This window comes from Cariama cristata, unplaced genomic scaffold (genome assembly GCF_000690535.1).
Source record: "Cariama cristata isolate BGI_N322 unplaced genomic scaffold, ASM69053v1 scaffold18304, whole genome shotgun sequence".
Taxonomy (NCBI): Eukaryota; Metazoa; Chordata; class Aves; order Cariamiformes; family Cariamidae; genus Cariama; species Cariama cristata.
In genome coordinates, this window is record NW_009611463.1 from 32,911 (window position 1) to 48,257 (window position 15,347).

At 50.9% G+C, this 15,347-nt stretch overlaps 1 protein-coding gene across 1 annotated transcript in view; it reads left to right on the forward strand.

Annotated features, from left to right (window-relative positions):
- FBXO42 (F-box protein 42) overlaps positions 1-14,834 on the forward strand; it is a 32,728-nt gene extending 17,894 nt beyond the window's left edge. Inside the window, exons 4-9 of the mRNA XM_009698278.1 lie at positions 10,204-10,357; positions 11,387-11,497; positions 11,774-11,870; positions 12,935-12,991; positions 13,466-13,582; positions 13,737-14,834. Coding sequence (XP_009696580.1) covers positions 10,204-10,357; positions 11,387-11,497; positions 11,774-11,870; positions 12,935-12,991; positions 13,466-13,582; positions 13,737-14,834 — 1,634 coding nt within the window. The remainder of the gene's footprint in view (positions 1-10,203; positions 10,358-11,386; positions 11,498-11,773; positions 11,871-12,934; positions 12,992-13,465; positions 13,583-13,736) is intronic.
- The last annotated feature ends 513 nt before the right edge of the window (positions 14,835-15,347 follow it).

Consider the following 15,347-nt stretch of genomic DNA (forward strand, 5'->3'; position numbering starts at 1 on the left):
GAGGCGGGCAGGAATGGCTTTGAAGAAGCCAACTTGCCCGCACACTGAGGTGGGAACGGGCCCAAGACTCAGGGCCGCTGGTGGCAGAGCCATCTCACGTTGCCTGGCGCAGGCAATACCTCTGCCCGAGGGAGCGCTGAGCTTGCTGGCGACGGGGATGAGCTCGTGGCCGATCCCGTTCGCAGTGTTGGGCAAGTCAGCTCTGCCGGAGCCGCATGTCATCAGATGAAATGGCTCCAGTCGCTCCCCTTTGCTGGGTAGGTGCTGCTCTGCGTGTGCTCCCCTGGCTATCTCTGCCAGGGGACAGCTAAACGAGCTGTCACGGTGGTGCCGAGACTTGGTAAAGATGGTTTTACATCAAGCAGGGTAAAGCAACTGGCACTTTCCCTCTCCTATTCCCTGCTCTCAGTTCACCGCAGTAGTTGGAAGTTCAGCAGATTTCTATCTGCAGATGAAACGTGTTGGGGGGAAAACAGTCCCTGCTGTGGGAAATTCACTCCTCGGAGCGATGACTCGCCTGCTTTCATCAGCAGGTCAGCAAGACACATCTCTCCAACTGTGACACTTCCACAGGGAAAGATGCTTTACCCCTTGGACACCCTCCTGTCCAGCCTCAGACAGTTTGTCCGGACGTGGTAGGAATGTGTTGTAGGGGGGAATACGGAGCGGAAAATGAAACAGGAGGCTGGGAGAGAAGTTACTGGAAGAGAAATGGATGTTTTAAGCAATGATCTGGTTTTCCTCTTGCCTCAGTACAGGTCTGGGGACTTGCAGTTCTCTTTAAGGCGAGGGAAGAGCTGAGCATCTGTATGTTGGTGCAGAAACGGAGTCAGGCAGGAGGAGATCCCATGCATCCATTCATCGTTGAGCCCACGGGTTGGTTCTAGTCCATAGGATGCTGGATCTCTTTCATTGAGATCTCCGACGTGGAAAGCCTGGGGCTCCGTGTAGGCTGTGGTCAAGACAGCCCTGAAGGAGGGAAGCTATTTTGTCTTTTCCTTCCTTGTTACACTTCACAGCTTGCTGGCTGCCACCCCTTCTTGCTCGTGTTCAAAAGGAGACACCCAGCTGGTCAGAAGAGCTGCCAGGAGATGTTCAGGAGCGCTTGCTCAAATGGGAGCTGGCAACCTTGCCGTGGTAAAAACCAGCAAGTCTGTGCATCTAATAGAGCACGAGACTTGATAAGGAATGGTTTTGGTAATCCTCTTGGCTCCTGGATGATGGGAATTAGAGGAATTTATTCAGGATCTTAAATCTGCCTGTATGGCATTCATCTCTAGAAGCTTTCTTGTGTGTCTCTGTGTGGAACAGCCCTTCTTAAGACACTATCAGCATGGATCGAGCAGAACGGCATGAAAAATAGCTTGTTGCTTTAACCTTGTTGGATTTAGATTCTCAGAGAGAAGCTCCCTGGGCGCAGATCTCTCTAGAGATTAACGGAGGAATTTTTCCCACTATTGCCTTTATCAGCTTCCAGGACAGATGCGGGAAATTTTTTGCCTCCCTGGTCCCCATTTGCGATGCCCAAAGGTAGCCTCGAGCAGAGACGGGGCAGCGGGCTGTCAAGGGCCGGCTGATGCACGCCGCTTTTCAGCATCGTGGGTAGTACGTGCTCATTTTAAACATGACCCCTGGGCCATCTGAAAATATTGCTGACGAGCACGCTGTACCAAAATTGGGGAAAACTATTTGCAGCCCTGTTAGTAAATAAGAAGTCCATGATCTGCAAAAATAGGTTCTTGGGGTTAGGAGTCCTTATATAGACAAATAAGTAGTTTTGTCTCATTGACGGTGCTGAGCATCTGGTAGCTCCCAGTGAGTTTGGAAACTTCTGAAGGTCTCACATCTGAGAGTTGAGTACCTGCTGTTGAAATTATGAGTAGAAATCTCTCTGCTGCAGTAATCTTTCCTCCACCTCAGAAAGCCAGCACTTGGAGAACAATTTGCTTTTTAATGGTCTCAAAGTGCAGGCCTGTAATCTTTCAAACCGGTACTTCCCTAAGCAGAAGTTAGGGTTGATTTTGCAAGAGCATTTTTTTTTCATAAGGATTTTTTTCCTTGCAGGGGTCTGACTTTTTCCTGACTCTTGATTTCACAGCCCTGCAGAGAATGTAATTTCTTGCACATATCTGCTCGTCCGAGTTTGGCTGGCTGGAGCTAAGGTATTTGCAAACTGTCGGGAGGCTGTGAGAGCAGCCAAGGCGTTTGTGAAACCTGCTATTTTATTTCCTTTTCAGGAAGGAAGGCTTAGAAATATGCAAACGGCTGTCCCAGCCACACATATGGGTTGTTTACATTGGTGTTGTCTCAGATATAATTAATGCATTGCACCAGAGAGGAAGCTGATAGCCTGAACCGGCTCCTGCCTGAGGCCGGGGCCGTCATCCTGGATGCTGCCCTCGGCGAGAGGCGCAGGAGGTACTGAGGTGTGGCGGAGGTTTCTCTGACCACGAGCTCCCAGGTCATTTTATATCCAGTTTTTCCTTTCTTGCAAAGCCTTCCCTCCTCGACAGGTACATTCACCTTCGGAGGCAGCTCCGTTTTGGGGTCAGTGAAAGAAAACCCTGCTATCCCATGGCTGGATAAGTCTTTGTCAGCTGGGAAGGAGCTTTGAGGAGCCTTCGGAAAGGTCCTGCTCGGAGGCTTCGGGCAGGCTGTGCTGACATCTATCGGCAAGAGCTCCTGCCAGGGCATCCCAGGCACGCGTCCCCACTCGACATTTTCCTTCTTTAAGTTGATACTGCTGTTGTGTCTTTGCCTTAAGGACCCTGTCCACCAAGATTATGTATGTAATACTCGAGACTGAATACACAACATTCACTTTGCAGTATATACCCTAGCCAGGGTGATGTGCTTTCAAAGATGCTTTCAATCCTCATACTGCATAGCCTGATTTTGCGTTTTTCACAAAAGCATCTGCTGTAAAATCTCCTTAAATCTGGTAGGCACGCAGAATGACGAAGCACTAGCTCATGCTTGTCTGCAGTCCAAAAGGTGAATATTTATTCCTGACATGAAATATTTAGCGAGTTTGGCATTAAGCGCTGGATTTACGGGAACAAGGGAGAAAAAGCACGCTCCTTGTGTGAAGAAAGCATAGTGCAGGAGCCTATGGCTTGCAAATGAAAATAAGGGGGAAGACAGCAAGTGAAGGAAGGGCTGGTTAAAAGGAAGATGCAAAGAGCCAGGCTGAATATCCCTTCATTGTCATACTGGGGCTTTCGATAGGTAAATGTCTGGTTTTCACTAAATAGCTGCATTTTCTTTGCAGCAAGTTTCAAGATGAGCATAGCCCTGCTCTTCCCAACGCTGAGCTTTTTGCACTTACTCAAGTAGACTTTTCTGACTGTGACCACAGGATGCACTTTAAAGGATGGTTGAGGTTTTTTTAGCCCTGTGGTAGCTATAACCTCACCAAATTACTGGCGTTTCAGGAAATGGCTGCTGTGTAATTTTGGGGTTCTCCGACGTCTGAAATGCCTCTGCTGCCTCCCTCGTGCTGTGGCAAACGAAACGGGAGCGTGACTTGAGTGAAAAATGTGGAGCTCAGCAGAGCTGGGGCACGCTCCTCTGCTAACCCACACATACCTCGGTCCCTTCCCTACAATTAGCCGGTTATTACGGCGTTGTGTAGTCTGATACAGCACTTTCCATCTCTCTGTTTGCCTCCTGGAGGGAAGACGAGTCGCAGGAGCTGATCAACTCTTTCTCTCCCAAGTGTTGAGCTCTTTAATTAGCATCAGAGCTGCTTTGTGTAGGATGTCAGACTGTTACTCAAATCACTTGGAAGGGCTGCAGGGTATGGTATCGCTCAAGGGGGGCGGGGGGGGACACAAGTATTAAAGCAGAGAGAGGTGGATCGCTGGCTGGCGTTTTGATTCCACCCACCTAGAGGGAAAAACAGCTTTTGCGGCAGCGGCACCCTTTTACCGTGGGGCCAAATTTGCATTTCCCAAAACCGGGTGAGGTGATTGCGAAGGGGAATACGGGGTGACCTCACCGTAAGGAGTACTCGGCACCTTGGGGTGATGCTGCTGGTGAGAAACGCTCAGGATGAACCCTAATAAAACCTCTCCTGCAGCATCGAGGTGCATGAGTTGCAGCAATCCTCCTTTGCAGCTATGAAGGGGGCAAAGCCCCAGGGCGTTCTGGCGCTCTTATCTCCTCTCTGTTTGCTCAACTTGCTGCGTTAGGACATTTTTGCCCAGCATTAGCACAGAGTTGACTCAGTAATCCTGTTGCACAGGGTTCAGAGGGCACTGCCTCTGCTTTTCAACAGCTTTATCGGGCTCCAAGTCGCAGCATGTAAGAATTTCCCAGGTTAAAAAAAAAAAAAAAAAAAAGACTGTGACATTGCAAAAGCTTGGAGGTGACTTATCCTCCCCAGCAAGGATTTCTGCCTCCACCTTGTAAAGATTGCAAGAAACCAGACCTTTCGTTTGATGCCGTGGGTTCGACTGGGCTTGTACCAGGAGCCTGTGTCATTGTAGGGTGGAAATTCAACACTGAGGGCACGGTGGAAACTTTTTCTGTGCGTAACATCAGGGGAGCTGCTGCGGTTTGGTTGTGTACCCTCCCCCCCAGCTTGCAAAAAAACCTCTTCAATGGTGCACAGATATTTTTCCCCCCTTCCCCAAGAGGTATTTTGTAGGCAAGAGATAGATGTGCCTGCAAAGGTTTTGTCTCCCTGATGGGGAGACAAATCACATCTTGTTCAATTTTTCTTTAAACTCTTAAACAAAGCTGAATTCCTGTCTACTTCCGAGCAAGGGATTTTTGGTTTTTTTTGAAGCCAGATTTGAGGGAACACTAAATCACATGTGGCTTTGGTAAGGGAAAATGATACTTTCCTGGCTCTTAAAGGCTTTAAGGTTTAGGCAGGCCCAGTCAAAGCCGGCCTTGAAAACATTCGTAATCCCAATGCCCCATTTTGAATGTCTCGGGGATAAAAACGGGTGAATATCAGATGCTGGATCCAAGGCAACTGACCAGCGAGTCCTAAACGTTGGGGTTTGATTTAGGGAACAAGCTGGTGCACAACGTGCCATGGAGATGTCTGCTCTTCTCATAGGAGCGCTCCTTTGGCGTCTCCTAAATCCGATGCTAATGCTGGGATTGCCGGGATGCTCATCCTCTGCCGATCAGACCGTATTCTGGCCTTTGGAGCGCTGCTCACCAGCTTGTCCTCTTCCCTTTGTGAAATCTCGCAAGCTGCTGGCAGGGGAAGAGCTCTCGGGCAAATCTGCAGACTGCTGTGGAAAAATCCCAGCTGGCCTGGGAAGCAGAGGGTTTATTATTTTTTCCTTCTCTGGTTTCCCTTCCCATCGAAGGGGAAAGATTTGGGGATTTCATGCTGTCATGCAAGTTTGAGAGGGACCTTCACATGTTGGAGTATAATCGAGGTAATCCCTCGGCTGGAGTAGATGATGGTGCTGGGGTGGATGAGGCTTCCAGATTAGGACCCATGATTTGGCGTCTTTAAGTCCCTGCCAGCCTAAAAGCCGGGCTAATCAATCCAGACGGAGCATCGGGACGGCTGCTGCTGGTCGGTCGGAGGCAGTGCGGCAGGTTTCACCCTCTGCCAAGCTGTCAGGGAGAGCACGAGCTCTCCATTTCGTGTGCCGCTCCCCCAGAGATCTACGCAGTTTAAAACAGGAACGGGACAGCCGGCTCCTCACGCAAGGGAAGGTCTGAGACGGGGCTTTTCTAAGTCGGAGGCAGAGCGCAGTCAAGTCCAAGCCATCATTTTAGCCTCGCTTCTGCTGTGACATCCAACAGCTGGGTCAATTTTTTTCCCTTCTTAGAAGGAATTTGCTTTTTACCACTTCTTTTTGACTCTCTCTAAGCAACACAAGCTCTTCAGGGTGAAATCCCACAAGTGTTTGTTCTTTGGCAGATGGGTTATATTGAAACTCTTTGACTTTGCAGGTACAAACCATTTGGGAAACACCAGCACCGGTCACTGGCAAATGTTGCTTTTCGTACCTGAATGTGCAGGTTCAGCATCTCCCTCTGGCTTTTTCCTGGATTATAACGTGCTCTGCTGATAATGTCCACACCAAATTAAGTGCATCCTTGTGATGGGACATAATTTGTTGGCCAAACATAATTTGTTCACAGGAGCGGCCAGCTTTGGCAGACAGCTGCTGTGTTTCCAGCGTGGCTTGAGCCATGGCGGAGCAGGACCATCGCCTTTCCCCTTTTTTTGCTGGTGCAGGTAGTGGCTGTTAGCCCCAAGCCCTTCCCCACGACGGTTTCCTATGCCTTTGGTGTGCGGATTGCTGGTGGATTTTGAACCTGGGAGCTTGGCTTCCTTTGCACATTGAAATCCACTGGCTGCTGGATGAGCTCACTTCAGTTTCTCGGCTTTGAAATTGGAAACATGGCTGTGGGCCTGTTTTTTTGTTTATCCTGCCATTTCGTGTAAATCGAATCGGCTGGCAATGACGGTGATCACCTCACTGGAGTCGCAGGGAGAACAGCATCGTCTCTCGTTGCAGCTAAGGCAGCTTGAGAAATCCATCAGACCTGGCAACAACGGCCCCTGGTTGTTATTAGTAGCTTTTTGTCTCATCTATCTCCAGAAATCTGCTGTAATAAAATTCCCCAAAAATTTATCCCCTTGACACAACCCCAGAACTCTTTCCATACCTTAACCTTCACTCCAACATGGTGCAAACCCTTGGCTCTGCTCCAGAGCATCTCTTTTACAGTATTTCCCCAAACGGTATCAATCTGAACCAATCCTTTCATCTGGATAATCCCATCAAATCAGGCACCATGTCATTTTTTTTTCCCTCCACTTCATTTTTATTTTAAACTCCACTTGGTATTCATTTTTGGAGTTGCTCGGGGCTGCGCCTGCCATTCGTAAAAGCCTGGTCTGGAAATTCGTGTTACACGTGCCCTTACAGCCAGGCTTTTCTTTTGTGAGTGCTGATCTCTGTGCGTGCTGCTCTGGTTGCATTAGAGGGCTGAATAAATGGGCTTTAGAAAATGCTTATAAGGACAGATCCTAGATAGATAGCATCCAGAGCTCGTGTCAGAAGCGATCAGAGGCTGGCATTTCTCTTCCAAACATCCGTGGAAGCCGGAGATCTTTGTTTGTTTGTTTGTTTTGAAAAGTATGTATCTGCTTTGCGAGCCAGGAAAATCCATCAACTGGAAAAAGAAATAGCTCGGACCAGCTTTTAGCCACTCATCCCGATAGAATAAACAGTGTCAGCTGTAAAGAGCTGTTGCCTTCTATGTTTAGGAGTGGTTAACTGTGGTACACCCTCTGCGCGCTTGAATTTTTATCCCCGAGGAGAGATAATCTGATACGGGGCTGGATGGTGTTATCAGGGCGTGGAGCTTGGAAGCGCAGGCAGGACGAGCCCTCTCTGCGCCCTGACCAAGGGAGCACTTGAAGCCAGCGCAGTGAGCTAACGATGTTCTTCTGCAGGCGCTTCAGTCCGGGGCCGGGAACAGAAGCTGTTTCACTTGCAAGCGTAATCCTGGAGAGGAAGAAGCCCTCCCACATCAAGTATGTTCCTGCAAGCCTTTGAAACGCCGCTCGGCACATCCTCTAAAGAGCTTGGACTTTGAGCAGGTCCTTACGGGGCCCCACGTAATTGAGCCGTGTCCCTTTGATGTCCCTGGTGCCGTCCCTGCGCTCCTCCACATACTTGAGACCTGAAGTCACAAAGGCTGCCGGTTGCCTTCCCCCTGCGCCTGGGCCAGGCCGGCGTTTCTCTGTCTCCCTCGAGATGCTCCTGCCCTTCCCGGGGATGGTGACAGCAGCACCCAGCAGCTCTTCCCCGCTTTAGAGATAAGCGATATTAATTAATTCTCCAGGTTTCAGCTGCTCTTTGTCCACGTGTTTCTACTCAAACACAAGATCGCTGAAACCTTCTGCGGTATGACAAGTTTGCGGTGCATCTCTTTTGCAGAGAGCATCTGTCGATATCCTGACTGTCTGGCTGGAAGAGGCTTTGAGAGGCCAACTCTTCTTTGACTTGTAAAATTCAGATTTTTCCTGCATTGCAGAATGAAAATCTGCTCACTTACACCCCTACAACATCCAGTATCGGGCAAAGCTTCCTGAAAAACCAGGGCTAGCCTCTGCCCTGGGCTATTTACATGTTGTTGACTCATTTGGGAACCGTCTGGGTGTCTGAGGCTGGGACTGACCTTCAGGTTACAGCCGTAGGAGGACAGCTTTTCTCACTCTGCACCATCCCAGACCTTTCTGAGCAAAGTGCCAATCTGTTTCTCCATCCTGGGATGACTCTAGCTAACCCTTTTTGTTTAAAAGTAACCCAGTTTAAAACCAGCACCTTTCACCCTATGGTGCCTTGTGGCATCCTCGATGAGAAACCCAGCCAGCCAATTCTCCGCAAGTCAGGTAGAAATGTTTCTAGCGGTCTGGTTTGTGATGCTGAGCTTGGGAGAGCAACTTTATTATCATCTGCCGGGGAAATATTTAGGCTGGAAACCTGCTGGTGTGGATTAATGAATTGCACACAGCCACAGACTGAGCCAGGAAAACTGGAATTTGGGAACAGAGAGTAACCAAATGTGACCCTCTTCTGGCACTCTCGTCTTTAAGGAGACCTCAGGTATAGTTCTGGCCACGCTATGTATGTGCCCCAACAGAAGAATTGTTTACTGCACAACCTTATTCCCCTTTTTCCCCCCATAGCCGAGCAGCAGCAAAATGTGCTTTGTCCCTGGAGAAAGGCTCAGGGACCCCGCGGCCATCGCCTCTGCGTCTGGCCAGAGGTTGCTTTTGGCTGGGTTCTTACCACCCACCACCTGGAACCCATTGCAATCAAATTGCTTTTTTCAGCTGCAGCATCTTAAAATAGCTGCTCTGGTTTCTTTTAAAAATAGTCTCTGTTCTGCATGTCATTACCTGCTAAAAATGTTTCTCAAAGTCCTATTAGGACGTTGGAGGAGAGAGGCCGGTTTGGTGTATCAGCCTTTTTGGAGAGGGTGACGATGCTTCTGCGGCCATGTGCGCAGCCTTGCCCTTGAGCTGCCCCCGGTTCCCGCAGCTGGGCACGCGTGTCCGTGTTTTTCGGGTGGTGTATTTATGATTATTTTGAAAGTGTGACTGAAGACGTGGAGGAGTCTGCCTGGTGCTGGTGACGGCCGTGGGAAGGAGGATGCTCAGACGCATCAGCCCTGGCTGGAGAGGCTTTTGCTTTTCCTGGGGAGCAATTCAGCACCTAACACATCAGCAAGGTAGTGACACGGCACCTCCGGCTGCTGGAGCAGGCAGGGTTTGTATTTTTTGCAGTCGACTGTGGCTGATTTCCTGATGTAAATTCAAAGGGATCTGATCCTTTGATAGCTGCCCTGACAAAGGGGCTCTTTGCATGAAAGTTGCTCTTGCTCCGAGCCGGTTACGGAGCGACGCGGTGGCCGGGGCACGGACCGCAGGCAGCGGGGTCGTAACAGAGCAGCAGTAGGTTGAGAGGGGAGCTCAGTGCTTTGCTGCGCTGCAGGAAAAACCTTCAGGATGGACGGTATTTTCTGAGCACAGCAAATCGCGATGGCACCGAGCCCAAGAGGTCGCATCATCTTGCTTGTGCAGGTCCTGCTCAGGAGGTCCCTGGCCCCTGTGGAGCCTTTTGAACCTCAAACAAGCCAAGCAAAAAGTCTCTTAATAATTTTTAGAGGAGCACTTCATTCTGCGGACTGGAGGAGTGACTGTGAATTCACACAGGAAAGCATTTAGGGTTTAATCGTGCTGCTTGGCAAAAAATGGGGTTCGGTGTGCGCTGCCGCTTCTGAGTGCCGGAGCGATCTGCCACGAGCCGTTCCGGATGCATTAGAATTGGTATTCGTTCTCCCTCCTTCCTTGGGGAGAAGTTACTAGGTATTTGGAGGTAATTATTGCTTTTATTCAGTGCTAAAGCAATAATTTCAAGGGATACATTGGAAAGCTAGCAATTTCCTGCCAGTGAGTGACAGATGTTTTGCCATACATGAGATGTGCTTTCAGGCTCCTACTAATTACAGTGACACAAATTGGCAGTACTTTTCTTCCCAGGCTCCCAACTCTAATTTTGCCTTCTTTTCTGTGTTTTTTGTGTGTTTTTTTTTTTTTTTAAAGGTGGAGTCTCCATGTTGTTGCACTTCAGTAAAACTGATGCAGAGTTCGGTGCTGTGTTTGAGCATGGTTTCCTGACCTTCCCCTTCTCTATCCCTGCCCAGGTTCATACCCCTCGCCCAAGGCTGGGGCCACGCTGGTGGTCTACAAGGACTTGCTTGTGCTTTTCGGTGGGTGGACACGGCCGAGCCCATACCCTCTGCACCAGCCAGAGAGGTTCTTTGATGAAATCCATACATACTCACCCTCCAAAAACTGGTAAGAGCACATCTGGATTTGAAGCCCAGGCTTTGATCCTGTAAAAATGCGTCTGGAGGAATGCTGGAGGGTGTCTCTGCGAGCCCACCTGGGAAGCTATGCATGGTCCTGGTTTCCTCAGTGTATCTAATCCTGGTGTGTCTGTGATGCTCTTACTGAAACAAAAAAAAAAAAGCTAAAAAGCCCACAGGAGTACACCAGGGAGGTGGACATGCTCCTCTCTAGCACCTCTTGGGTGGTGGTTGCTTCTGTATGGCTCTCAACTCATACCTAAAATATGCCAGATTCCCTGAGTGTTCCCAGCCAGGTGGGAAACCTGGACATGAATGTCTTAAATGCTTCATTGATTTGGCTGTGAGCAGTGAGGTCTTTCTGAGGAAAGGAGGAGATAAAGCCTTAACTCCTGGAGGTCTTGTTTTTAGTGAGGGTCCAAAACTCATGGCTCCTGTGGCCCTCCAAGGGAGACATGATAAAGCAGGTATCTGCACCATTTTAGAAATCTCTCTGCCTTTACAGCTTCTGGACTAAAGCAACCAGCAGTGACCGCAGAGATGGCAGGAATTTTCCTTTTCCCTTTAAACACCATTGGGCTGGTTTTAGACCAGGCTTTCTCACTGATGCTTGTGTGTGAGAAAGGAGCAAATGCTGTATCAAAGCAGTGGTGGTTCCTGCTCCTCTTTCATTGAAAACTTTTCATCATCAAAAGTGTCAATTATCCAGTGCTCTTTTGGGCAGTGTCATTAGAACGCTGTAATTAAAGCACATTGGAAATAATTCAGGGTGAGCTTAATTGAAAGGGGTGATATTTCCAATTTGGCCTTGTGACTTGTCATGCTTTAAAAATGTTTAGTACATTAGTATTTCTAATTAGTTTCATTATTATTTGGATCTTTGGATGTTTTCCCTGAGGTTTTCCTCTGTAACGTGTTCTTGAAGACTTTGCCGGCCCCTGGGATTTTTCTTTTTGCCATTCATCTGGCACTTTCCTTTCCAATCCGATGGTGAATGTATTCCTCCGTCTTGCCCTAGGTGGAACTGCATCGTGACCACCCACGGCCCCCCTCCCATGGCAGGACACTCCTCCTGTGTCATTGAAGACAAAATGATCGTCTTTGGGGGTTCACTAGGATCTCGACAAATGTAAGTCTGGGGTGAGGGTGTCTGACAAGGACTCCTGCAAGCGAGGAGCGTGTTGTGGTCATCCCAGGGTAGCTCATAGCGTTTCGGAAGGAAATCTGTGCAGGGTTTTGGGGTCTGCCTGCTGCCTTAGCACACCCTTTGCCTCTTGCGACAAATCCCCCGAGGTTCCAGCCCGTGAAAAACCCAATTCTGCCACAAAACTCTGCCCTGAACCCACGTCTCAAATGCCCAGAAGGCCTGGTTGTATCATCAGCGCTTGTTGTCTCATCCTTGCAGGAGCAATGATGTCTGGGTGCTGGATCTCGAGCAGTGGGCTTGGTCCAAGCCCAACATCTGTGGGCCCAGCCCTCACCCACGAGGTGGCCAGTCTCAGGTGAGCTCTCCTTCACTAGCTCAGCACCAACACATGCTGCCAAAGATAAACCAGACAGAGCTTAATTTCCAGCTTCCAGGCAGCTCTCGGCAGGTTGCCTGAAAGCTAGCGCCCGATTTCCAAGTTATCTTTGCAGCCTTTGCCCGTCGGGCCCTTGTTTTCCCTAGCCATCTGTTCTGCGAGGGTGCACTTTTCATCTCCCTAACACTTAGGCAGGTACCGTGCCATGCCTTGCACATGACTCAGAACTCTAATGAGCATTTCTAGAAGACAAATTGCTGTTTTAACCCAGCGATCATCCCTGTGGCATTTAAGATCAATGAAGTGTTATCACAAGTTGGTTTGGTTCAGGGCCCTTTTGATTGCTCCGCTTTCCTGATTCTCAGTTCGAGCGACTCTGGATTGTACCTGCTCAAAGCACGGGTCTGGCAGCGCTTCTTTTATTGCCTGCCCGGGGCAGGGAGCTTGTGGGAGTCGTGCGGTTTGATGCTGGTGTCTCTGTCGCAGCTGGCATCCCTGCCTTCCCTTTGTGGTCCCCAGGAGGATGGTCAATGGTTCCTAGTGTGTGGTTTCTCTGACCCTAGCAGGGCGCCCACAAGAGATCGGATGGGTCGTGCTTGAAAGTGCCTTTCTCTCCGTCCACTGGAAAAGGAGACTAAGGGACTAGCTCACCCGCCACCAGCATCTAACAAATATTGCCGCAAGCACGTGCCCTCCCAGGCGATCCTTCCGCCTTCCCCCTTATTTGAAGAGGGGTGTTGAGTCCCTTGCTGTTTGGCTCAGCTTTAGGAAGGGTAATTCTCTCCTCTGGAAGAGGAACTGGTTTGCGAGCCGTTTGGGACACGGCAGTGGGGTGAGCCCTGCATCCCGCTTTGCCTCGGGCCCAGCAAAACCGGCTCTCCATCCCAGCTCCACTCCTCATCCCGGGGCAGACAAAATTCGGCAGCGTCTGCGCAGCTGAGAAGCTGTAACCTGGCTCTGTCTGCACTTCAAGGCCTTGCCAAAAGCGCCGGGGCGGCTTCACGTCCTTCCCAGTCTGAAACGCTGTTCTTTGCCCCCTCCAGATCGTAATAGACAACGAAACCATTTTAATCCTCGGTGGCTGTGGTGGTCCCAATGCAGTAAGTATCCTGGGGGGAGCAGGGGCATGAACTGCATGCGTCTCACTGTGAACTGTAAGCGCTGGGTGCTCGACTGGGGTGAGGGGGGACTCTGCACGTTAGCCAGGTGGCATTTTATTCTGCAAATCGGGGCACCCACATGGTAGATTTTCCAGAGAAGCTGTCTAGCTATTGCTAGAGCTGCTTTAATTAAGAAGAAAGCACCCCAGGAGCTGAGCAGCTCGCTGCGGTTAATTGAGCGTCGGAAGAATTAGCCCTGATTTTGTACTGGGTAGAAGGTGGCGATGAAGGGATTTGTCCACGGCCATAGTAGGGTGTAGTCACTCCTGGGCGGTCAGATCCTGATCTGGGTCACCATTCCTCTGTCTGCAGCAGCGAAGCACCACTCCTACCTCTGATGGGATGATCTCAGCAGCAAGCCAGGCTCCTAAATCTCAAACTGGACTCCTAAATCTGTCACGCTTTTTTTCACAGCTGTTTAAGGACGCCTGGTTACTGCACATGCACGCGAACCCCTGGACGTGGCAGCCGCTCAAGGTGGAGAATGAAGACCACGGAGCCCCGGAGCTGTGGTGCCATCCTGCCTGCAGGGTACGGATGCAATGGAGTCTCTGCTCACTTATATACATCCGTTGATCTATATTGCCTGCCCAGCATGCTCCATATCCCCCTATTTTTTCCCCAGTACAGCTCAAAGGGTCATCCTGTCATTTGTAACCTGTTATCTGCCCTTTTCCTCTTCCAGGTGGGACAGTGCGTTGTGGTCTTTAGCCAAGCTCCCAGTGGGAGAGCACCACTGAGCCCCAGCTTGAACTCTCGCCCCTCTCCCATCAGTGCCACGCCGCCCGCCCTGGTCCCTGAAACACGGGAATACCGCTCTCAGTCTCCTGTGAGGAACACGGACGAAGCTCCCTGCGTCAACGGCCGCTGGGGCACCTTGCGACCCAGAGCGCAGAGGCAAACCCCCTCGGGATCCCGAGAAGGCAGCCTCTCCCCGGCCAGAGGGGACAGTTCCCCTGTACTCAACGGGGGGAGTTTATCCCCCGGAGCCACGGCAGCCGGCGGTGCCTCCTTGGACAGCCCCGTGCAGGTCGTATCGCCCAGCACGCCTTCCGCAGCTGAAGGATATGACCTAAAAGTGGGGCTCACCCTGGCACCGCGACGGGGATCGCTGCCAGAGCAGAAAGATCTGCGTTTGGGATCCGTCGACCTAAGCTGGGAACAGAAACCGGCTTCCATCATCTGCCAGATGGACGGTGTGGAGGGCAGGACGATCGGCACGAGCGTGAGGAACCCCCCCGAGCAGACCAACGGCATCCACACGCCGCCCCACGTCGCCAGCTCCCTCCCGGGGGCCGTCTCCCCCAGTGCGCTCCGGAGGAGCTTGGAGGCCGTCAAAGCCCTCTCTTCCAAAGGCTCCTCGGCTTCTGCGGCGTTGAGCCCTCCCCTGGCTTCTTCCCCAGGGTCCCCGGGTGCCGAGACGGGCTCAGCGGCGCGTCCCGGCTCTACCCAAGGCGATGGCCATTCCTTACCTCCCATCGCCCGCCGCCTGGGCCACCACCCTCCCCAGTCCCTCAACGTGGGGAAGCCTTTATACCAGAGCATGAACTGCAAACCCATGCAGATGTACGTGCTGGACATTAAAGACACCAAGGATAAAGGACGAGTCAAATGGAAAGTGTTCAACAGCAGTTCGGTGGTGGGGCCGCCCGAAACCAGTTTACACACGGTGGTGCAAGGCAGAGGGGAATTAATCATATTTGGTGGCCTCATGGACAAGAAACAAAACGTGAAATACTATCCCAAAACAAATGCCTTGTACTTTGTGCGAGCAAAAAGATAATGCGGCCCGAACCCTTGGCCGCCATCACCCCCTCCCTTCCCGCGGCTCTTCCCTCTCCTTTCTGAGCCCTTACTCTGTCACGCAGGCGTTCAAACTGTGAATTAGGGAGCAAGAAACCAATAAAGTCCAAGCAAAACCTCCACCGCTGCCCCGCCGGTTCCCAGTAAGGCCCCAGTTAAGCAAATTGTGTTTACAGGCGGGGAAGGACCCACGCCGCTGCGATCCAAGCCAAGGATTTGGGGTGAGCAGGCAGGGAAATCTGCCATCCAGTATCCTCTTGAGGTTGGGTTTTATTTTCCAGGGGTTTGAGAGGCTTCGTATCTCTCCGAAACTCCTCGTGGGATGTGAGTATAAGTGGTTTTATACGAACAAACCAAATGCCGGCAGGCAGGAGGCCGTTAGCTTGCGCGCACCGATTATTTCCATGCCTGACTCTGTAAGGAAAACAACAGCAATACCCCACCAGGAATCTTCCAGCGCCGCAAACCTTTGCTCGACACAAACACGATGCCT